At 38.1% G+C, this 22,033-nt stretch overlaps 2 protein-coding genes across 2 annotated transcripts in view; one reads left to right on the top strand and one right to left on the bottom strand.

Moving 5' to 3' along the window:
* The first annotated feature begins 1,435 nt into the window (after positions 1 to 1,435).
* On the top strand, positions 1,436 to 7,312 carry LOC101893975 (negative elongation factor A). The gene is made up of 6 exons (XM_011293370.3): positions 1,436 to 1,664; positions 2,350 to 2,604; positions 2,771 to 5,521; positions 5,592 to 6,059; positions 6,139 to 6,294; positions 6,355 to 7,312. Exons 1-6 carry the CDS (start codon positions 1,458 to 1,460, stop codon positions 6,538 to 6,540), a joined length of 4,023 nt encoding a protein of 1,340 aa, XP_011291672.2. The 5' UTR covers positions 1,436 to 1,457; the 3' UTR covers positions 6,541 to 7,312.
* Positions 7,313 to 9,768: 2,456 nt separating this feature from the next.
* LOC101892844 (beta-alanyl-bioamine nonribosomal peptide synthetase ebony) overlaps positions 9,769 to 22,033 on the bottom strand; it is a 35,383-nt gene continuing 23,118 nt past the window's right edge. Inside the window, exons 2-8 of the mRNA XM_059125384.1 lie at positions 13,023 to 13,802; positions 11,802 to 12,344; positions 10,957 to 11,734; positions 10,804 to 10,894; positions 10,561 to 10,736; positions 10,323 to 10,506; positions 9,769 to 10,258 (exon numbers count right to left, since the gene is read on the bottom strand). Of these exons, the coding sequence (XP_058981367.1) occupies positions 10,115 to 10,258; positions 10,323 to 10,506; positions 10,561 to 10,736; positions 10,804 to 10,894; positions 10,957 to 11,734; positions 11,802 to 12,344; positions 13,023 to 13,788 (2,682 nt within the window). The 5' untranslated portion in view covers positions 13,789 to 13,802 and the 3' untranslated portion in view covers positions 9,769 to 10,114. The remainder of the gene's footprint in view (positions 10,259 to 10,322; positions 10,507 to 10,560; positions 10,737 to 10,803; positions 10,895 to 10,956; positions 11,735 to 11,801; positions 12,345 to 13,022; positions 13,803 to 22,033) is intronic.

Below are 22,033 nucleotides of genomic sequence, written 5' to 3'. Positions count from 1 at the left end.
AATTAATTCTGCCTTTTTTAAGACTTAACGGTGAATGTTATTATTCGATTAATTGACAATATAATAATTAATAAATATTAATATTTTGTGGTTTAACAACAACATTTCTTTCGTGACAAAGACCTAAAATGGTAAAGACTAGACAAAATGCATTCTGATCAGATGGTTTATGTCTATAATATCTAGAATAACAGCTCATGACAGGACTATGTTAATATAAAAAACACATTTATATAATTAGATATTCTATTCCATAGACCTTCCCAATTAATTGCATATTGCCTAAGCGGTTAAAATCGCGTAACATTGCTATCTATGTTGTTACGATATCATAACAACAGATATATTTTCACAGGGTTGTCATATTTTGACTCTGTCTTGTCCCATCTTTATACTTCTATGTCTTTGTTCGTGATTTGTGTTCTTTTCCGCTTTGCAAAAGTAGTATACCTTATGTGTATGTGTTCTATGATTTGGAGCAATAACAAGGTAGAAGGTAGGGCAACTTTGAAAAAATTGCAAGTATAGAGGTCTACCTGTTTGGCTTGTAATGTCAGAATTAGTATCAAAACAATAAAAAATGAAACAACTTGTTGCATTTATTTTGAATAAATAATTGAAAACCGCGATAACTGAATGAAAGGTCAACACTTCTTTCAAAATCATGAACTATATATCTCTAAAGGATTATTTCGCTATAAAAACTCTAGATTTTGTCGATGCATACGTTGAAATAAACATTTTGAAAACACCCGAATTTGAATGTTTTCTGAACAATTTTTTGTTATTGAAAAGAAAACACATACATAAACAAATAAATATGACTTATTAAGCCAAGAAAATAAAAAAAATTGAAATCATATGGTATCATAGCCCTACCTTGATATCATTGTACCATGATTTTAATTACAATTATCATTATTACTTGGCTTGGCATAAATTTTCCTAATATTGTTTACATCTTAGAATTAAGAAGGTAACCTTGTGTAATCAAATGTTTTTTGCTTTTTTTTCAAAATTATAGTGAAAGGCAGGTAACACTCCTTGGACAATATTTACAAATATCAAAACATATCAAGTTTTAATTTAATGATATGTCAAATATTTGGCGATCCTCATAAACATGTAATTTATTATAAGGCAAATGTACATTTCTCCTTCTATCAGGAATTTTTTGACTCTTATTATTCAAATTCAGTTTTTTTTGAAAGACTTACCTACTCAATATACCACGACTAGTATGAATGACGGGAGAAAAACAAAGAGACGATGATTAAGAAAGAGAAAAATGATAGAAAGAAGACCTGAAAAGGGATTCAACCATTAGAGTAACACAAACATATATAAAAAGAGCGAGATAGAGGTATTTCGACGAAACTCAACGAAGGCACCAGAGAAGAAGCAGCTACGAAACGACGAAAGAAAAAAATATTTGACAGTTTACATTTTAAGTTAAGATGGCGAGTGTGCGAGACAACACATCACTGTGGCTGCATAATAAACTCGGAACTTCAAATGATTCTTGGATTAGTGGCTCAATATGTTCACAATTGAACAAGGAAGTGTTGCGCAATATCAAGGAGTGCTTTCCCGATCTCCAGACACAAGTGAAACTTAAGTTATTGCTAAGTTTTTTCCATATTCCGCGTCGACTTGTGGAAGAGGTAACACAAAATTTTTTCTTTGCTGGTGAAATACTGAAAAAAATCAAGTTTCGTTAAGTCATACAACCAACACACGCAAACACATCAGCACACACACACGCGCGCAGCCAACCAACAGAGCAATCCAACAACGAACAAAAAACAACAATAAGAAAACAAATGATGTGTTGGTGAACATAAAGCATTGTGATGATGATGGAAAAATGAAAAGAAAACTGCCCCGAAAAGCACGAAAATGTGATGTAAAAAGAAGTGAAAATATTTGCAAAGGTTTGAAACAATAACACCGCGAACGAACCTCAGTGCAGTGGCAAAAAACAGCGGCATATTTACAAACGAAAGAAATGAAATCAGTGCCCCCGTGTAGGTGCGATAGTGTTAGTGTGGGAGAAAAGTCAACTGGGGATCTATCTCTTCAGCAGCGATGTATTTTCCCGCCTTCTGCAGATCTCCATCGAAAACCCAGTTGACGTTGTGTTGTTTATTTTTGTTGGACGAACATTTAAAAGTGCTGATGTTTTATGAAAAATACAAAACTCTGTCTATCGACATGTGTGTGCGTGCGTGTGTGTGTTTCTATATTACTAAAAAGCATTGTTTTTGTTTTGTTTATTTTCATTGCAAACGTCACGTCGATGTCGTATCTTTTGTGCTGCACTTGCTGTCGCGATGTCCGACGACGTAGTGGAAAACCGAGTTAGAAGAAGTCATAGAAGTTGCTGGTCTCGACTCGGAACTATGGGTGTCTATGCTGGCCGAAAGTATGAAGACATTTCCAGCGACCAGCTCGCTCAATACCGAGATCTCGGACTACGAAGACACACGCCCCATTTTCACAGACATGGTCAATGATTTGCGCAAATTAGTTGCCAAACACAGTGACTTGGGTATGTTGCCGCTGGAATGTCAATATCTGAATAAGAATGCATTAGTATCAGTGGTAAGTTGGATATATCCTCCTTATGATCGAATTCATTAGAAGGGATATAGTTTTGAAAATGAAGAGCAGAAGATGACATTTTGACACATTGCATCTCTTTGGCCGTCATTTTCACAAACTTGTTCCCTTTGGTTGGTAAACAATTCTAATTGGTCTTTCATTTTAGGTTGGTCAGCAACCCAATCCTGTCAAGCATTTCACAATCAAACGCAAACCAAAAAGTGCCGCTTTAAGAACTGAGCTTCTTCACAAATCTGCAGATGCCCAGTCATCATTGAAGAAAACCTCAGCGCCCACAATACCGCTGAGGTCACGCGGTATGCCGCGTAAAATGACAGACACAACACCCCTGAAGGGTATACCGTCACGGGTACCGACATCGGGCTTTCGTAGTCCCAGTATTAATGCAACCAATGCACAGCGTCCCAACATGAGTCGAACGCCAGCTGGTCGCAAAGATGGTGGCATTAAATTAATTGAATTGTCCGAACAACCGCTGGGCTATGCAGCGGCTAAGAAACGTAAACGTGAACAACAGTTAGAGGAGCAGCAACGCAAACAGGAGCAAAAGGCGGCTGCCGCAGCAGCTGCTGCTCTATCTGCAACAGATAGTAGCACATCACCCTCAAACAATAACACCGCGAATCTTAGTGGTCCAGCCGGAAACAAGGAACCCAACACACCAACAACACCCACATCGGCAAATAACAGTTTTGAAATTAAAACAGAAACAAATCTTCTCAATCAGAGTCAAAGCAGCAGTGCCGATGAAGGTGGTCACACATCAGACTCTAAAGAGGATATAAAACCGGATATTGGTCAGAACATTGTAACAAAGACGGAGCCTACAAACACACCCACGCCAGAATATGCTCCGCCGTCCTTAAGTTATAACCAAAATGCCTCGTCGGGTATTTTGGATAGTGCTAATGCGGCCATAAAGATTGAAGACTCCAAGCCGAGTACACATAAGCTTATGGATTATATAATTCAACAGCCGTCATATTCGGATAAATCGGGAATGCAGCACCAGCAGCAGCAGCAGCAACAACAGCAGCATCCGCAACAATCCCCTCAGCCACACCAACAACAACATCAAGCCAATAGCCAGCATGCCAGTAGCAATAAGAACAATAACTTGAATCATGCTCACAAACGTATAAAACAGGAAATAAAAATTGAAAGTGAGGAGATTATTGTGCCGGCCAATATCAAGGTTGAAAAGATAGATCCACCACCGCTAACACAGCAAACCACATCAAACACATTGGGTGTCCAACGTTCACAGCAACAACAACATACCCAACAAAGGGTTATTATCCAGCAACAAACATCATTGCCCACGCTGCAGCAGGTTCAGCAGACATCAGCTACGACTCAGCAACAACAGCCAACACAACATGTCATTATTCGCACGTCTCCGCAGCAGCAGAAACAGACGTTGACTGTCCGACAGCAAAATACCCCCACAACGCCAATCAAAATGGAAAAATTGGAAATAAAGCCTTTGGTACGCAACACGGCTCAGACGGGTACGATTATAACACAACAACAGCCGGTACGGCCAATTGGAAATGCAGCGTCCACTGCAGCAAGTCACAATAATCCCTTGGCCAATCTGCCAAACAATATTTCGGTAAAGATAACATCAACCAAGACCGGCAAGGTGACACAATCCAGCCAACCGCAATCACAGCAGCAGCCAATTCTGATTAACAGCTCTACACCGGTAATATTGGCCTCAACACCATCTCAAACGGCAGCAATGCGCCAGAAACAATTGGCTTCTGCCACGGCAACCACCCAAAATGCCACACCACAGACAGCTCAGGCGATTAAATCGATGCAGCTGAGTCAGTTGAAGAATGCCACTAACAGTGGTCCCGTTATAATATCACAAACCATTATTCAACCCGCGAAGAGGGCTCAGCAACAACAGCAGCAGCAGAGTAATCAGCAGCAACAACAGACACAACAAACTCAACTAATCCAACAACAACAGCAGCAGCAACAATCGACAACCACAACACAGTATATTCTAACACAACAGCAACCACAGCAGCAGTCGCAGCAACAACAACAGACCCTACCCACTTTAACAACATTTACAACACCTCAGCGTCAACAGCAGACATCATACCAAACCACACCATCCACACCACAAACGCCCACATCCGCCAAGATTCTTCTGAAGACGTCGCCCACATCGTCTGTAGTTATTCGCCAACAAACACAACCAACCGCTACCCAGCAGATTGTAACCGGTGGTGCGGGTAATCCTCCTCCCCTAATAGCTTCCTCGTCGTCGCCATCTACGGCAACGTCTACGCAGCCAACGCTTTTGAATATACAAAATGTCCAATTGCCGAATCGTCCTGTGACCATACAACCCGCATCACACGCTGCCCAACAACAACACATGCAGGCACAGCTGCAACAGCAACAACATACGCTGGTCTCCAATAACACCGCCACACAGCAACCAAAATTAACACAAGTTCTCATGCAACCTGGCGGGAATGCAACAACTGTCGGTGGTCAGGCTTCTGTGGCAGGTAATGCCAATGTTAAGAATAAGACCATTATTCTCACCCAAAAGGGTGTTATACTTCGGAACATTGGCGGCGATATGTATCAGCAGATTCCCATTAGTAATGTAAGTGGTTTGCAAACGCTCGGCTCTGGTGCCACTACGCTTATGACAACAGCGGCTGGTCCGCCTGGTCTTGTGAAGACGACATCGGCAACCACAACTCTGCAACAGCAACAACCTCAAACAATAACACTGCAACAGCAGCAGCCACAATCGCAGCAAAGCACACAGACCACACAAAAGTTGACGACATTAATACCAACCCAACAGCATATGATCGTGCAGCAGCAACCCCAGGCAACAACAAGTCTAATACAAACAAATGTGAGTCTTGAAATAAAAGCTGCAACAAGATCGCATATTAAAATAATACATTTATTTGTTTTTCTTTTAGCAACCTTCGCAACAAACCATCATCAGACCGGTAATGACAAATGTTCAAAGTGGTGGTCTTACAACGACCCTGCCCGCTGGTTTGACGCTCATTCAGAGACCAGGCCAACAACCTCAACTGGTCCAGGTACAAACTACCCCGGTCCAGGCATCACAGCAGCCGACAACTCAGATCCAACGTACCATCATAACGCAACCGGCCCTGCAACAACACCAACAGACAACTCAACTGCGTCCCCAGCAAATTGTGTTACAACAGAAACCCGCAACCACCCAACAACGGTTAATAACCACCACTACTACGGGAGGAATGACGGGGGCCACAACGGGTGGTACACAGCAAATTCAATTGCAACAAACAAACACGGGTGGCATACAACGCACCCATATTATCCAAATGCCACAGCAGCAACAACAACAGCAGCAGCAACAGCAAGCAGCGCCACAGCGTAAAGGGTTATCACTGTCGGTAAGAAATATTTTTATACAGAATCAGATATTTTTGCATTATGTGCTAATTATTGGAACTTTTCACTCATCCGTTTCAGAATGAACATGTTCACAAGGCCCATGAAATGTTTCGTAAAGCGAACCGTGTTTCACGCCCTGATAAGGCTTTGATTCTTGGCTTCATGGCTGGCCTGCGTGAAAATCCAAAACCGAATTCAGAAAATGTGATTGTTATTAAATTGGGAGAAACAGAGGTGAGCAAAAGCAACTTGAAAAAAAAAACAATTTAATAATTTCTATTGCTCATTTTATAGGAGAAAGTCCAGCAAGAAGATGGCCAGACGGCCCTTTGTTTGGTGGAGTCTCATATACGCTTAGATTACAATACGGGCGAGTGGAAAACATTCCAGAATTACAGACGTCTCGATCAGACGAATCAGAGTTCAAGCGATGGCGGCGGTGGTAATGTTATGCAAACACAAAACTCTGTGGTGATATAATGAATAAGGCCCGCAGGAACAACGACGGGCCCCACAACATCAAAACGTTCGAAAAAATAGAAAGAAAACAAAACAAAAAAATACAAAAAGGGAAAGAATCGCAATAGCTTAAAGTAAATAAGAAAAAAAAAAATGTAATACAACAACATTCAATCCACACACCGTATAGGGAAAGCTTAGTGAAACGCTTTAAAGTAACGTTTGAAACATTAAATACGTTTCTCTCATCATCATCATAATCATAAATAATTATCATCATCATGAACCACATGCTGGAATTCAAATGAAACTCCTAAATGTTGCTGTCTCTAAGATACCCGAATTAGCTGAATAGAATTTATATACACATACAATACAAACATACAAACAATAATAACAATAAGATTTCGCCGATAATTTCCCATTTTTTGGTAAGTACGTACTAGGATCCAAGTTTGTTGCATTTTTTGATCTTATGTTCCCCAACTCCCACCCTTGAACACTTGATAGAGTTGTTTTGGTTTTCACACAGAACACAAGCTAGTTCCTGCAAAAGGACTAGCGACACAACACCACTTCTTTCCCATCCTTCATACACTTTCATTCAAATAAATACACTTACATTAAACCTATCTATACATACACACATATATATTAAACAAATAGAACTAAAACAAAAGAACATACATATATGTAAAACGTTCATTATTAAATTAGTTGTACAAACATTTAAATCAGACCCGGTAGTTTATTAATATTAAATGCTTAGATTTATTATTAATAAATAAATAAATAAATAAATAAATAAAAAAGAAACTCCCTATATATAAAATATATAATAATAATGATGATCATAATATATGCTAAACAAAACTCTTTAATATAACCATTATTCGCAATTTCTGTTCTGGCAATAGTTTCTCATTAGTTTTCACAATTTGTCATTACCTTTCGCTTTCATCTGTTTCTTTCTTTTCCGTTATGGAGCCTCTGTATTTGAGAGTGCAAGCATTCAAATATTCGTAGGACATGAAGAACCTTTTTTGAATTTGGCAAATCAGAGCTTTCCATTATTTTTTATTTATTTCAAAAAGAAAAGAAAGTAGAATATTTAAGTAAAAAAGATATATTGATAAGAAAAAACAAAATATATGATAAAAATGTAACTAGAGTTTATAAAATAATAATAATAATAATAATATATAATAAAGAAAAACAATAATTATTTGGCTTATATAACAAATATGTGATTTATATAGATAACTGATCCAATCATCTTGCAACTTGCAAACGGAATCAATTGTTGTTCTCAATAAAAAAATCACTGATTCGAGAATCCCTGTAACTAGCCTCTAAGGTCCATTTTCTTCCAACTTTTTCGATGAGCGAGTTTTTGAAGCAGCCGACAAAATAGTTTGTTGTTGGTTAAACTCTCTCATCAATCAGAAGATCAATCGACTGGGAACCTCTTCGGGTTAATTCATCAGTCACCTCATTCCCCACTATGTTGCTATGTTTTGGAATCCAACAAAGCTTTATGTAATCACGTATTTCAGTAAACGCTTTCTTGCAGTCAAGAGTGGCTCTCGATTTCATGGCACTTGTTATGATATTGTAGAGTTCTTTTACCATTTTGGCTGCTTTTGGTTGCCAGAATCTCCATCTGAAACACGCCCTGTTGCTTCACCACCTTCTCCGTTGTAGCGAGTTGCTTTGATGAATCAACTGATGGGCTCGGGAGAGTCTATTTCGAGGGTTTAGCAGGCTTCGATTTTCTTTCAACCTTTTTAGTGGTCTGCGGTTCGGTAGATTTAACCTCAGCCTCGCCTTCACTTGCTTTGATACCACCGGCTCTGGCACATTAGAGGCCTAATTCGAAGACTTCTTTGTTACAATTTCCTTCGTGGGTTTCCACGTTTTTTTGAGGTCTCGACTGGTTCCGCCACTGTTCTGTATGTGGGTGGCATCCCGCTTGCCTGGATTTCCCTTAATGTTGCGTTAGGGCACGTCCTCTCGAACTTTCTAACAACTTTAGCTTCATCCTGATTATCGACCACAGTATTTTACTGTTGGCCGAAATGCCTTTTCATATTTCTTCTTCATGGATTTGGCCCTCTTGGTGTCGGGACTTCCATTTTGTCGATGGAGACTGTCTTTAGAGTGTGGGCTTATTTGCCGACAAATTTGTATTGGGGCCGCTATGTCCGTCTGTGGAAATCACTCTATCTTCCGAACGAAATTAAGTAGGTTGATAAGAGTGTACTAAAATGTATATTATGTCTGCAAGAATTTAGGTTTTGAAAATGGGCCATAGAGGTCGACGTTTTGGTATAGCCCCCATATAAAGGTACTTCCCTATTTTCGGTATTTCGGTGATTTAAGCGACATTATTTACCGGAAATGATTCAAATTTGGTATTTGAAGTTGTTAATGCATATTTCAGCCTATGTCAGAAAATTGTCTGTGCAGGTCCACGTCTTCGTATAGCTCCCATGTAACGACACCTCCCGACATTCGGTATTTTTTTTTGATTTTAGCGCCATTATTCACCGGAAATGTTTCAAATTTGGTAATTGAAGTTCGTAAATCATATTTCAGCCTATGTCAGAAAATTGTCTTTGCAGGTCCACGTCTTTGTATAGTCCCCATATAACGGTACCTCCCGATAGTCGGGGTTTGGCCACCATACATCCGTTATTGTCTTGTGAAGAGGCTGAGGTCGACCATGGTATAGATTCCGTACCATGGTAGTCTCGGTAACTAAATGTATTATTTGTTGAAGCGTCCTGGTATTTACAAAGCTCCGTTAAAATACAGTCGATACCCTGGCTGCAAACCTGTAACACTGTTGGGAACGTGGTCGCATGACTCCCCAGCGTTAGGGGTACCTCTTTATGTGGGGACCAGCACAGAGATTTCGCTACTTTTGGGTGGCCGAAATATCGCTTCGCCTGTTTAAGGATCATTGGCACTCGTATTTTAAGCCGAGACACTCTCTCATGACCTGTGACTGTCAACGATTGCTTTTTCAATTCGTAGCTACCTAGTATATCTACTGGGCTTTCCGCAACCTGAGGACGCATTGGACGGTAATCTATATATGCTCCCCAAAGGGGATCGGGCATAGACTCTCCAAAAAATTAATTTCTCATAAAACAGCGAACCGACTTATCTCAAATAATAAACGCCAACACTACAACTTTAATTCCAAACTCAATCACCGTCAAACGTTTCCAACCATTTTAAATTAAAAACACAATTTTGAATTAATCTAAATTTATTTGTATCTTAAAATGTATGGAGATTGTGAGAGAAAATCTTAAAACTAATCAACATCGATTTGTATTCCAATGAAAAGTGAAAATGAGCAATAATGACATGAAATGAAGTGGAGCAAAACGATCGGACAAACATTCAAACATGTTCGTTCAGAGCAGGTACATAGCTATGTGGTGGAATAGATATTTGAGCATTTTGTTTAATTTACTAGAGAGCATTTTCAAAAGGATTGATTCCTTAAATTATCCTTAAGCACTAAGTCATTAAATACTGGACATTAAACATAAAGGAGGCGGCGGCATCTATTTTCCCCGTCTTAGGGTGTGACCTCTTTCCAATGGACAATGGCTCGCTGTGAGTCTGGGGCTTTGGCGAAAGGATGAGAACCATCTGTGAAGACGTATTCGTTAACCTGGTAGTCCAAAAGGGTCTTGTAATTGTAGACATCGTTGCCCAGTTGCTGCAAATAAAGATATTAGAAATTAAGTTCAGCTGGGACTTGTTGTTGTCCACATCCTACTAACCTGGGTGAGGGGACTGGTATTGGTGGTCAAAATGCCGGCGAATTGTTTCTTCTTGGCCAATTTTAATACTTCGTGTTCCATGAAATGCATGCAGGCGATATTCTCTTGGGCGTTGAGATCAACATGGGTGCCCATCATAAAGGAATGCAGGATCTTGTTCAAGCCCTTTGGCAAGTAGTTGTCTCTGTATTATGGACAAGGTTAGTGCCGTCTTAAATATGGTTTCGCACGGACTTACCTTATGGGTCCTTCAATAAACTCAAGGAATTCAAAGACGATAATCAGTTTGGATTTAACTTCAACTTCAGGTTCATTGCGGGCATCGAAATTCAGAGCTGTGCCAATGATACGATTTGTGTTTCTATCGACGACAACAAAACTCAAATCCTTTTCCACCAAATCATCCCAAATGTCCTGTAGGAATACGTATCGGAATGTCATAATTATGGTCAAGAAGGCAGTTTTATTTAGCAATACTTACCGAAATCAAATCACTGTAGTCCGTGCGCAAAATATCCGGTTTCAACCATTGTTCCAAATCAGCCTTGCCATAGAAACTATCCACAATTATTCTAGAAAATAGGGCTAGCGTCAGTAAAGAAGTAATTTTAAAAGGGTAACTTCAATTACTTACTGGATAACATCCTGCTTGTGGGAATATTGTAGGGGAACAGCTTCCATGTCCAAATGGGGGCAGGCACTCAACCAGATCTCAGTGTCTTCTACCATGTTGATTTCACGATCCTTGGTCATGCTGTGCAAGATTTCACCCAAATTCTTGGCGGCAATAAATTCCGAAATGCTAATGCTGTAACCCTTTTCCCGCAGCAAGGTCACAGTGTAAATAGAGTTCAATGAGTTGCCACCTAATTCATAGAAATTACTTTGTGGGGTTAAGGTGGTCCTGGTCGAACGGCCGATAACACCGCCCACGGTCTCAAAGAGGTCTTCAGCCACAGGACGCAACTCATCCGGAACTTGGGAGTAATCAAAATCTAGCACAATGCTGGAGTCACCCTCGTTGTTGTTGGCCGTTTCGTACATCTTCAAGAGGGCCTGGCGATCGATTTTGCCATTGACCAAAAGTGGAACTTGCTCGATCAGCACAACTTGCGGTATCATATAGTCGGCCAATTTATCCGATAGTTTACTCTCCAATTGCAGTTCATTGTACAGGGAACATTCGTCACGAAGCTTGACAAAGGCCAACAGGGCCTGATCCAGTTGGCCGGCATGGTAGCAAAGTACAATGGCCTTTTCTACCATGGGAAGTTCGGCAACATTTTTCTCCACTTCGGAGAGGTCAACACGATGACCACGGATTTTGATTTGCGAATCGGTGCGGCCTTCATAGAAAATGTAGCCATCGGCAAGGGAGCCGTAATCGCCCGTGCGATAAATACGTGAATATTCTACAAAAAGGGGGAAAGGAAAACAATGAAAAGGCTCGGGTTCGGATAATAGCCTAGTGTTACTTACTCAATTCCACGGCCAGGGGATTCTCCAAGAATTTCTCCTTGTCCCGACCATTCACATAACCATCGGCCAGATTTAAACCAGATACATAAATTTCACCAATTTCGCCATGCTTTACAGGCCTATAGTCCGAGTCCAGTAGATAAACAACAGTGTTGTTAACTGGAATACCAATGGGCACACGGTCCAGGTGCTGTAATTGTTTCTTGGTTTCACAGGCGAAATAGGTGACATCACCCATTACCTCTGTGGATCCATAGAAATTGTAGAGAGCATGAACACCTTCTTGGAAGTAATCAAAAAAGTTACTGGCTAAAGCTACTGGCAGAGGCTCGCCGGAGCACACCCAAATGTGCAGGTTGTGTAAAAGTTTGCCCTCAGAATTGCCGGCAGTAATTCGACCACCGTCCAAATTCAAATACATCAGCAGAGAACGCAGCAAAGTAGGCACCAAAACTAGACGGCGTATCTTGTATTTTTCCAACATTTGTACCAGACGTTCGGGATCTTTGGTAATGGCCTTTGGTACAACCAAGATTGCAAGACCTAAAGCGGGGGAGGTTGGAGTTTTGTTAGTCTTTTACTCGTTTAGAAGGGAGTATGATACAAAATAGAATAATTTCATCAAAAAGTGAGGTAAATTACTAAATTTTCAATATTGAATTCACTTCAAGTCTGTAGCGATGTTCTGTAACCTTTTTCATTTGTAATTCAATTTCTATTAATTTGTGATTCGAGACTTCCACTTGAAGTTCGTATTATTCAATAGCAGTTTGAAAATTCTATTTGTATTATTTAATAGTTATTCGAGGATTTTATTTGTAATTCCATATTCAATTCAAATTACAAATGAAATAATTCGAATTTCTAATTTATTTAAATTATTTCTTTTTTTAATTTCAAGTAAATTTTTACGAATTTCAAATGCAATTCTTGGTCTGTTCCAGAACTGCGAGAACGTAAAAGTGTTTACTATGATAACCGATTTTCCCTTTATGATATCGAAGAAAATTACAAAATTAGATTCTTGCAGGTACTGGCATCTAATTTAAATTTTATAATGAATTTTAATTTTAAATTTCGAGTTTTAATTTTAAGGACTTTCTTCAGTAACCACCCCAAAACTTACGGAACTTTGGAATTGATCAATTTAGATAAATGTTGTTTGCTGCAATTCCCTATTAAGGGCTAGAGGGATACTTTGTATAAGGTGCGACTACTTACCACACAGTAGAGGACCCCACAGTTCTGCCACTGAGTCGACAAATGTCAGAGCTGTTTTAAATACCCCAACCGTTTCGTTCAAGGCATAAGGGAATGTGGTCCATTGCCATTGCAGACGATTTAATATGACCTCATGGGGGAGGCGCACACCTTTCGGTATACCTGTACTGCCGGATGTGTACAGAACAATGGCCAAGTTACTGACACCGCTGCTCAACATTTCCGATGCCATGAGATTGGTGCCCTGCATTTGTGACGAGTTCAAGCTCAACTCAGATATGGTTAATGTTGTGACAATCGATGAATCGAAACGGCTCTTATCCACACTATCATCGTGGATGACCATTATGGGTTTGGACTCTTGTAGAATGTGCTGTATGCGATTGGCTGGGAAAGTGGGATCAATGGGCAGATACGAGGCCCCTGCTTTCCATATAGCCAGTAGAGTTGTCACCAAATCATCCGATGTCTGCATACAAACCGCAATTATAAAATCTCCATCCGAATTGGGTTGAAGGAAACGTTGTGTGGCTTCCCTCACTAGAAGCCGGGCACATTGGTTGGCTCTACGATTCATTTCCAGGTAGGAAGTCTGTCGCGGCAGTTGGTGTTGGAAATCAGCCGCCGAGTTGGCATCTTTGTAGTGAATCAAGGCGGTTTTGTGTGAGCGATGGGCAACACCCTCCTCAAAGATTCTGTGCAAGTGGCGTGGAATCAATTCCTGTTGATGTCCCTTGACAATGGATAACTTGGCAATGGTTCCCATGATTTATAAGTGATCTGAAATTGTAGAAAAGAAAAATCAATAATATTGCCTTGGACACATGTGCTTTCGAGATAATTATAAACAAGAATCTATTGGTTTCAAATTGCCATTTAAATGCATCCAATTTAAATTCTTGGGTGTTAATGTAAATTGTTGCTATTGTTCTGGCTTAAATCGCATAGAATAGAAATAATTAAAGACAGCATTTTGTTTTGGTTGCCTTGTTGTCGCCAAAGGTTATTCAAGTGCCGCGGAGCGTTTAAAAATATCGAAACCACATTAAATTCTTTTTGAAATTGTATTTGCTTTGGTAATTATCCAAATCGCTTTGCAGAAGCATGAATTCAGAATACAATTATAAATTTTTCATTGTTAATTTGAAATATTTGAGATCAAAAAGTTCCAATACAGGAATGTGGACTCGAATATACATCATGGATTTAGACTTGCAATTAATAATAGTACAGAGATAAGCAGCAACACCAATGAACGAAAGACTAACAAACAAGTATATAGGTGACATCTACGGTCCCAGGTTATACTTACGGTCCGGGGAAATAATTTATTTCAAATTTTGACAGGGAGAAGCATTTTAATATTTTGTGAGCTTTTTTGATGTTTTTTATGTTTTAAGGATATATTCTTACTTGCCTAATTGTAATGCGTCTTAGAAATGAAACCCCATTCTGGGGACCAATTTTTAAATCAAAGCTTGGAAAGGAGGGTATATTAAATTTGTCATTCCGTTTGTAGACCCCATAACATATATATTCATAATCAGCATAAAATTCTAAGTCGATTTAATATCCGTCAACTACTTTGTCTGTTTTTCTGTTAGAATCACAACAAAGCTCCCTTTATTTGACGTAGAGCTTTGAAATTTGGCAGAATAGTCTGTATTGTGTCTAGGATGGTTATATGAATATAACTCTCCACGTTTTGGTAAAGCCTCCATGTATAGCGGTACCTCCCGATATTCGTATTTTGATTATTTCTGCTACATTTTTGCATGGAATTGCTCCAAATTTGATATTGAGAGTTTGTAATGGGTTCTACCTCTGGTGGCTGAACACTGGTTGTATAGGTCAAGGTTTTGATATAGCCTCCTCCCAATATTCGGTATTTTAATAATTTTTCAACAATTTCCACGGATTTGATTAAAAAACGGTGTTTGTAGTTCGTAATGGGTTCTAGTTCCAGAACATTGAATATTTAGGTCCACGTTTTCCTATTGCGGATTTTTGGCATATTGACGATTTTAATCACATTTTCTAATGGATTAGTTCAAAATGGGTTCTACAACCAGTGTCAAAACATTGTCCATATTGGTCCACGTTTTCCATATAGCGGTATCCACCGATATTCGGTATTTTGACTATCCTAGTCACTTTTACCCACGGAATTATTTCAAATTTGGTATTTAGGGCTCCCAACAGATAAAAATCTTTGCTGTGAAAATTTGTCTATATAGGTTCCCGTCTTGGTATGGGCCCCATATAACGGCTCCACTCACTTTATTCTTCTCAGAACATTTTAGGGCATTCTCCAACCGATATCATAGGGATTTGTAGTTCAAGGTGAAACACGTTTGAATCCAGATGCTTTTATATAAAAATGTTTTTTGTAGCCAATGGTGGAGGGTATTTAAAGTTCCGCCCGTTCGCACTTAATGTTTTTTTTTTTTCTTGTTAAGTTTGATCTCATTTACAGTTTTTAATGTTTAACTTTTATATTTATATTAAATACGAATCATGTGGAATGTTTTTTTTTTTTTTTTTTTTTTTTTTTTTTTGAAGTAGTGAATTATATTTTTATACCCTCAGTCATATGACTAGAGAGGGTATATATCATTTTATCCTAGGTCTCTTCGGACCAAATCCGTTTCAGGACATTTGGAGTCGATCTAGCGATTCCGTCCGTTTGTGTGGCTGGCTGGCTGGTGCGCACGATAACTCTCAAAGGTGTATCCAATTTGATCCAAACTTGGTACATCGTAACATTAATATTATCAAACTTAGATCGAATTTGGAGACGGGAAATATCGGTTAACTCCTTCTGGTACCTCCCACAAAAAATGTCAACATTTTTAAAAATTTACTGCACAGAATGAGAAAGGATAGTCCGATTTGGTTCAAACTTTGCGAATCCTAATATTTGTATCAGTGCTAGGTCAGGTGTCAGGAGAATGGGCAATATCGATCCACTGATTTGTCCATTAGAAGTTTGAATAAGTGAATATGAAATACAAAATTACATTCCAGAATACTACTTTTCTGCATATCTTATTATTTTAGATCTAATAAATTTCAATTTAGCAAAAACAAAAAAAAAAAAAAAAAACATTTTGTACTACTTGAGTGATTGTTGTTTCTTTTGCTATAATTAGTATGTAGTTTTTACTTTTTTTGCTGGAAATCATCTTGTCATTTGAATAATTGTCGTGTATCGATCACTCACATTCGTATTCGTATAATTTATTCAATAATTCCATAAATGAACACAGTTTTTCGATACAGATTGTATTGGGTGGTGTTATATAACTGAGATTAGATACCAAAATAATTACATACTAAGAAAGTTAAATATTTATGTATATATCTATCCATATGAACAGGATTGTAATTACCCAGCAAAGCAAACTGTTTGAATTCTATTTGAATATTTCAATTTTTTAATAATTATAGATCCTGATCCTATTTCAGGTCAATTTTCAGACAAAACCAGTACACAGAGTTTCTTGATTGAAATATTGAATGGAAATCTTTTTTAAAATACTTTTGGTATTGGAAATGGGCCAGGTAGCTCCACGTTTTGGTAAAGCGTCCCAAATAATGGTTCCTCCCTGTTTTCGGTATTTTGGTTATTTAAACGACATTATTCACCGGAAATGTTTCAAATTTGGTATTTGAAGTTCGTAATTTATACTACATCCTAAGACAGAAAATTGTCTGTGCAGGTCCACGTCTTCGTATAGCCCTCATACAACGATACCTCCCGATATCGGTATTTTGATTATATAAGCGACATTATTCACCGGAATGGTTTAATATTTACTATTTGAAGTTCGTAATGGATACTACAGCCTAAGACAGAAAATTGCCTGTGCAGATCCACGTCTTGGTATAGCCCTCATACAACGGTACCTCCCGATATTCGGTATTTTGATTATATAAGCGACATTATTCACCGGAATTGTTTCATATTTGTTATTTGAAGTTCGTAATGGATACTACAGCCTGAAAATTGTCTGTGCAGGTTCACGTCTTGGTATAGCCCTCATACAACGGTACCTCCCGATATTCGGTATTTTGATTATATAAGCGATATTATTCACCGGAATTGTTTCGTATTTGCTATTTGAAGTTCGTAATGGATACTACAGCCTATGACAGAAAATTGCCTGTGCAGATCCACGTCTTGGTATAGCCCTCATACAACGGTACCACCCGATATTCGGTATTTTGATTATATAAGCGACATTATTCACCGGAAATGTTTCAAATTTGGTATTTGAAGTTCGTAATGTGTACTACAGCCTATGCCAGAAAATTGTCTGTGCAGGTCCACGTCTTGGTATAGCCACATACAACCGTACCACCCGATATTCGGTATTTTGATTATATAAGCGATATTATTCACCGGAATTGTTTTATATTTGTTATTTGAAGTTCGTAATGGATACTACAGCCTATGACAGAAAATTGTCTGTGCAGGTCCACGTCTTCGTATAGTCCAAATTGGTTCCAAATGTTGGAGGGTATTCAAACTTCGCCCCGGCCGAACTTACAGCTTTTTTACTTGGTTTAATCATATCATCATGGAACACTCAAGACTTTTATGAAGGACTCCAATCTAAACATGACCTTCTTCTTGAAATAGATTATTTACTAAATTAGACACTTCTATGCAATGCAATTATTCTCCTTTTTTCCTCTTCCCCCTCCCAGGTGGATGGCATTGGATTACCTTCGAATTTTTGTAGAAATCCATTCTAGAATTAAATAATTAAGTAATTTTAGAATAAGGCAATAAAACAAAGTAATAAAAGCAAATGGGTTAATATGCTAAAATATTTAGTAATTAATGATGTATCATTGACAACAATTTTTACGATTCTACTCGTGGCAGTAGTTCGGCGGCCTTCATTTCACGATGCGATGATATCAAAACATGGTAAACACAACCCAGTGTTTTCTGTCTCACATCTCCACACCATGCCGATGGTAGTGTAGTTTTAATAGTAAAACAAACAGGTGTTGGCAGGCTGGCAAGTTGGAAAGACTAGCCAGCCCTCGATAAGATTGCAATGTAATTTTCAAAAAAAAAAAAACACCTCCCCCTCCCCTTTTGTAGCTAGATAAAAAAAAACAACACTTAAATGTACATTGGTGGTACATATGACGTTAAAACTACCAAAGAATGGTGGCAATTAAAACTAGGAAATGGAATGGAAGTTGGATTTAAAAGACCAATAATGACCTTTTAGGTTCTAAAACGACCGTTTAAAATTGATATTAATTGTTAAGGCCTAAATCACATGGATTATAATTCGGAGCCATGGAAACTTTTAATTTGATTGCGTATTGCTGCCTCTCTCTCTTTTCTTGCTTTTATTGGCGGTATTTTTGAAGACTCGACTTTGGTCTGGTGTTGAATTTAGTTTTGTTTAGTTTTCATTTAATTGTTTTACCCATTGTTGTTGTTGTTTCAAAAAACAATACATACAAGATATTTGTTTTATCACTAGTGTGTCACAGCAATATTGCACGAATCAAGTACCGACAACCTACCTGCGGAAATGAAGACAACAAAATGTTCTCGTGTCTTTTTTTTGCCACGCCATGGCATGGCACGCTGCAAAGCAAAAAACGAGCCAAGTTTTTAATTGTTTTGAAGTTTGCGTACAAGCGAGGAAACAAACAATTCGTTGCATTCGAAGGTTGCCATTAAAAAAAAAGAATACGAAATATGTGTACTTATGGTGTTTATTGCAGTTAATTATAGAGAGATGTATATTTAGGAAAATTTTTTAATATACGATTCTAATTAAAAATTCAAAATTTCCAAAACAAGTGCGCTCATGTGTTCGTGTGTTTGTTTAAATATTTATGTACACAAATATTGTATAATTATTAACGAAAAAAACTCATATGTTGAAATAAGCTGGTAGAATATATTGCTGTGCGAAAAATATCAAATAAAACAAGTAAGAAAGCTGTAAGTTCGCCGGGCCGAACTTTTAATACCCTCCTCCATTTGATACAAATTTGGCAATTTCCAAAAAATAAAATCCGTTAAAAATTCTGTTAAAATCTTAAAAATACCGATTGCTTATATGACGACGTGGGCCTGCATAGGCAACTTTTGTCATAAGTTATTACAATATTTAAATGCGAAACTTGAAAAAAAATCTGTTTATAATGTAGCTAAAATCATCAAAATACCGAATATGGGGGGTACCGTTATATGGGGGCTACACGAAGACGTGGACCTGCACAGACAATTTCTGGCATGGGCTGAAGTATCCATTACGAACTTCACATGCGAAATTTGAAACAATCCCGGTAAATAATGTCGCTAAAATCATCAAAATACCGAATATCGGGGGTATATGGGGGCTATATGAAGACGTGGACCTATATGGCCCATTTTCTGTTTTATGCTGCGGTATCTATTACGAACTTCAAATCCCAATTTTGGAACGATTCCGCTAAATAATGTCGCTAAAATCATCAAAATACCGAATATCGGTGGGTAGCGTTATATGGGAGCTATATGAAGACGTGGACCTACATGGCTCATTTTTTGACTTTGTATGTAGTATCCATTACGAATTTCAAATACCAAATTTAAAACGATTCCGGTAAACAATGTCGCTAAAATCATCAAAATACCGAATATCGGGGGGTACCACCGTTATATGGGGGCTACACGAAGACGTGGACCTGCACAGATAATTTTCTGTCTTAGGCTGTAGTATCCATTACGAACTTCAAATGCCAAATTTGAAACAATTCCGGTGAATAATGTGGCTAAAATCATCAAAATACCGAATATCGGGAGGTACCGTTATATGGGGGCTATATGATAACTACATGGCCCATTTACGAACTTAACCTGCCTACTGGCAAAATATACATGTGTGCAAAATTTTAGCCTTCTATCTCAATTTGTTTGAAAGATAGCGTGATTATAACAGACAGACGGACAGACGGACGGACAGACAGACAGACGGACATGGCTAAATCGTCTTAGAATTTTACGCTGATCAAGAATATATATACTTTGTTGGGTCTGACATGAGTATTTCGAGGAGTTACAATCGGAATAACAAAATTAATATACCCTCCATAGTATGGTGGAGGTTATAAAAATTACCTTTTATTGTATGTACCATTTAGTACTTTTCGTAAAGTTATAGGACACATGAACAGCGACCCTAATAGCAAATTTCAAATATTTCCTGTCCACCCAATACCAAATTGTATCAAATATATGTAAATAAACCAAATAAATGCAATTTAGTACATACATCTACAAGCCTACCACAAACAGGGACACTAATACCAAGTTTCAAAATTCCATCTTCACCCGTTCGAAATTTAGTACCATTTAGTACATATCACACACTTTGTATACATTTCCAAAATTACCTTCAAACATCAAACTTGCCTTTCAACCTCATACCAAATGTTATGCTTTTAGCTCCAATAAGTTTGGTACCATTTTAAAACTTTTCGTAGGGAGTGTAAACCGACATCACTGTAAATTAAATGCTGAACATCTTTCCAATCAATTCATTTTATCTTATTTGAATAGGAAATAAATTATTTCACTTCCCATCACTATGTGAGCGTCTTTGCTGTTGTTATTGTTGCTGTCCTATCAATACCTACAACATTTACATTGCAAATCGACAAATTTGAAAGGTTCGGATTGTGAAACAAATAAAACACACAATATTAGAAATGTACTGTAAATATTTATAAATAATTATTACACGATTGCGATATTTGACATCTGAAATGGAATTTCAATTTCAATTGTTGTTGTTATTGTTATGGTTCTCGCTTGTCGCCGCATAGATCTTAGGAATAGTTCGTTTTCCGAATCGCAGCGAATCGAAAGGCATGTAAAAGGTGACAATTTTCAATTCATTGTGACACGTAACGAAAAGAAAGTTGTGTCAGATTACCAACACACATGTGTGTGTGTGTGTGTGTCATAAATGCATGCATGTATATATGTATATACATTTAATTATTTTTAATGCAATAATTCAATTGGATTACAAAATAAAACCATTACAGAATGAATAGATTTAATTGTAGAAAAAAAAATAATTAATTAACATGAAAATTAACCCATGCAGGACATAAAAAAATGTAAAAGACAAAAATGTTCAATATGAAGCGAAATTTTGAAATAGCCCTATTATAAGAGCTGCCCATACATATAATGGGGTTTTTAAGTTCTTAACCACACTTTTCGACCAAATTTTTATCGATTTCGACACATGGACCAAGATCCACATTTACAACACTGATTCCATAATTACAGGGTGAGATGAAAAAACTGCAACCAAATTCAGACTACTGTCACTTCTAAGCCACTCGTCCGACAGCTGTTAAAATTATTCCAGTGACAGCTCATTATATTGTTTACAAGCGTACAAAAGCATTTTGCTGAGAATTTTCCAGAAAAAAAGTTATTCGCGATGGAATTCAAGCGTGACTTCTTTATATTTGGTTGGAAAACCACAAGTGGCTATCGCTGGAGCACTCCAGCATTTAAATGTGAATAAATCTTTTGTGTCTCGTACCATCGTTCGGAAGTGGACGGAAGAAAACAGCAACATCAGCAGAAACCCGGGTCGCAGTGGCCGAAAAATGGCTCGTGAGCTGAACATATCGCAATATTCCATTCGGCAAATATTGAAAAATGAGCTCGGGGTAACGCCACTGAAATTCCAAAAAGTTCAAGAACTTACACCGCAACAGAAAGAAAATAGGCTCAAAAGAGCTTAGGAGAAAAACTAATTATCGTGTTTATTTGCCGAAGAGGTTAGCTGAAAATGTGCACCTTCGGTTGGCCACCAGAACTCAAGCGCCGGCCATGTTGATGGTGTGGGCCGCCATAACAGCCGATGGTTGCTCTCCGCTATTTTGGAAAGCAAGGTTGGCACTAAAAAATACCAATGTGTCGATCACCTCAAGCAAGCGCTTCGCCGGGAATGGGCCAAAAT

This window comes from Musca domestica, unplaced genomic scaffold, assembly GCF_030504385.1.
Source record: "Musca domestica strain aabys unplaced genomic scaffold, Musca_domestica.polishedcontigs.V.1.1 33, whole genome shotgun sequence".
Taxonomy (NCBI): domain Eukaryota; kingdom Metazoa; phylum Arthropoda; class Insecta; order Diptera; family Muscidae; genus Musca; species Musca domestica.
The sequence above is the reverse complement of the archived record's forward strand: the minus strand, read 5'-3'. Positions and strand labels throughout refer to the sequence as shown.

Bases quoted from the DNA above. Each gene is read 5' to 3' on its own strand.
- LOC101893975 (XM_011293370.3), top strand. From the start codon at position 1,458: ATGGCGAGTGTGCGAGACAACACATCACTGTGGCTGCATAATAAACTC. The intron at 1,665-2,349 runs GTAACACAAAAT...CCGACGACGTAG, and splicing joins CGCGTCGACTTGTGGAAGAG to TGGAAAACCGAGTTAGAAGA. The intron at 5,522-5,591 runs GTGAGTCTTGAA...TTTTTCTTTTAG, and splicing joins CAAGTCTAATACAAACAAAT to CAACCTTCGCAACAAACCAT.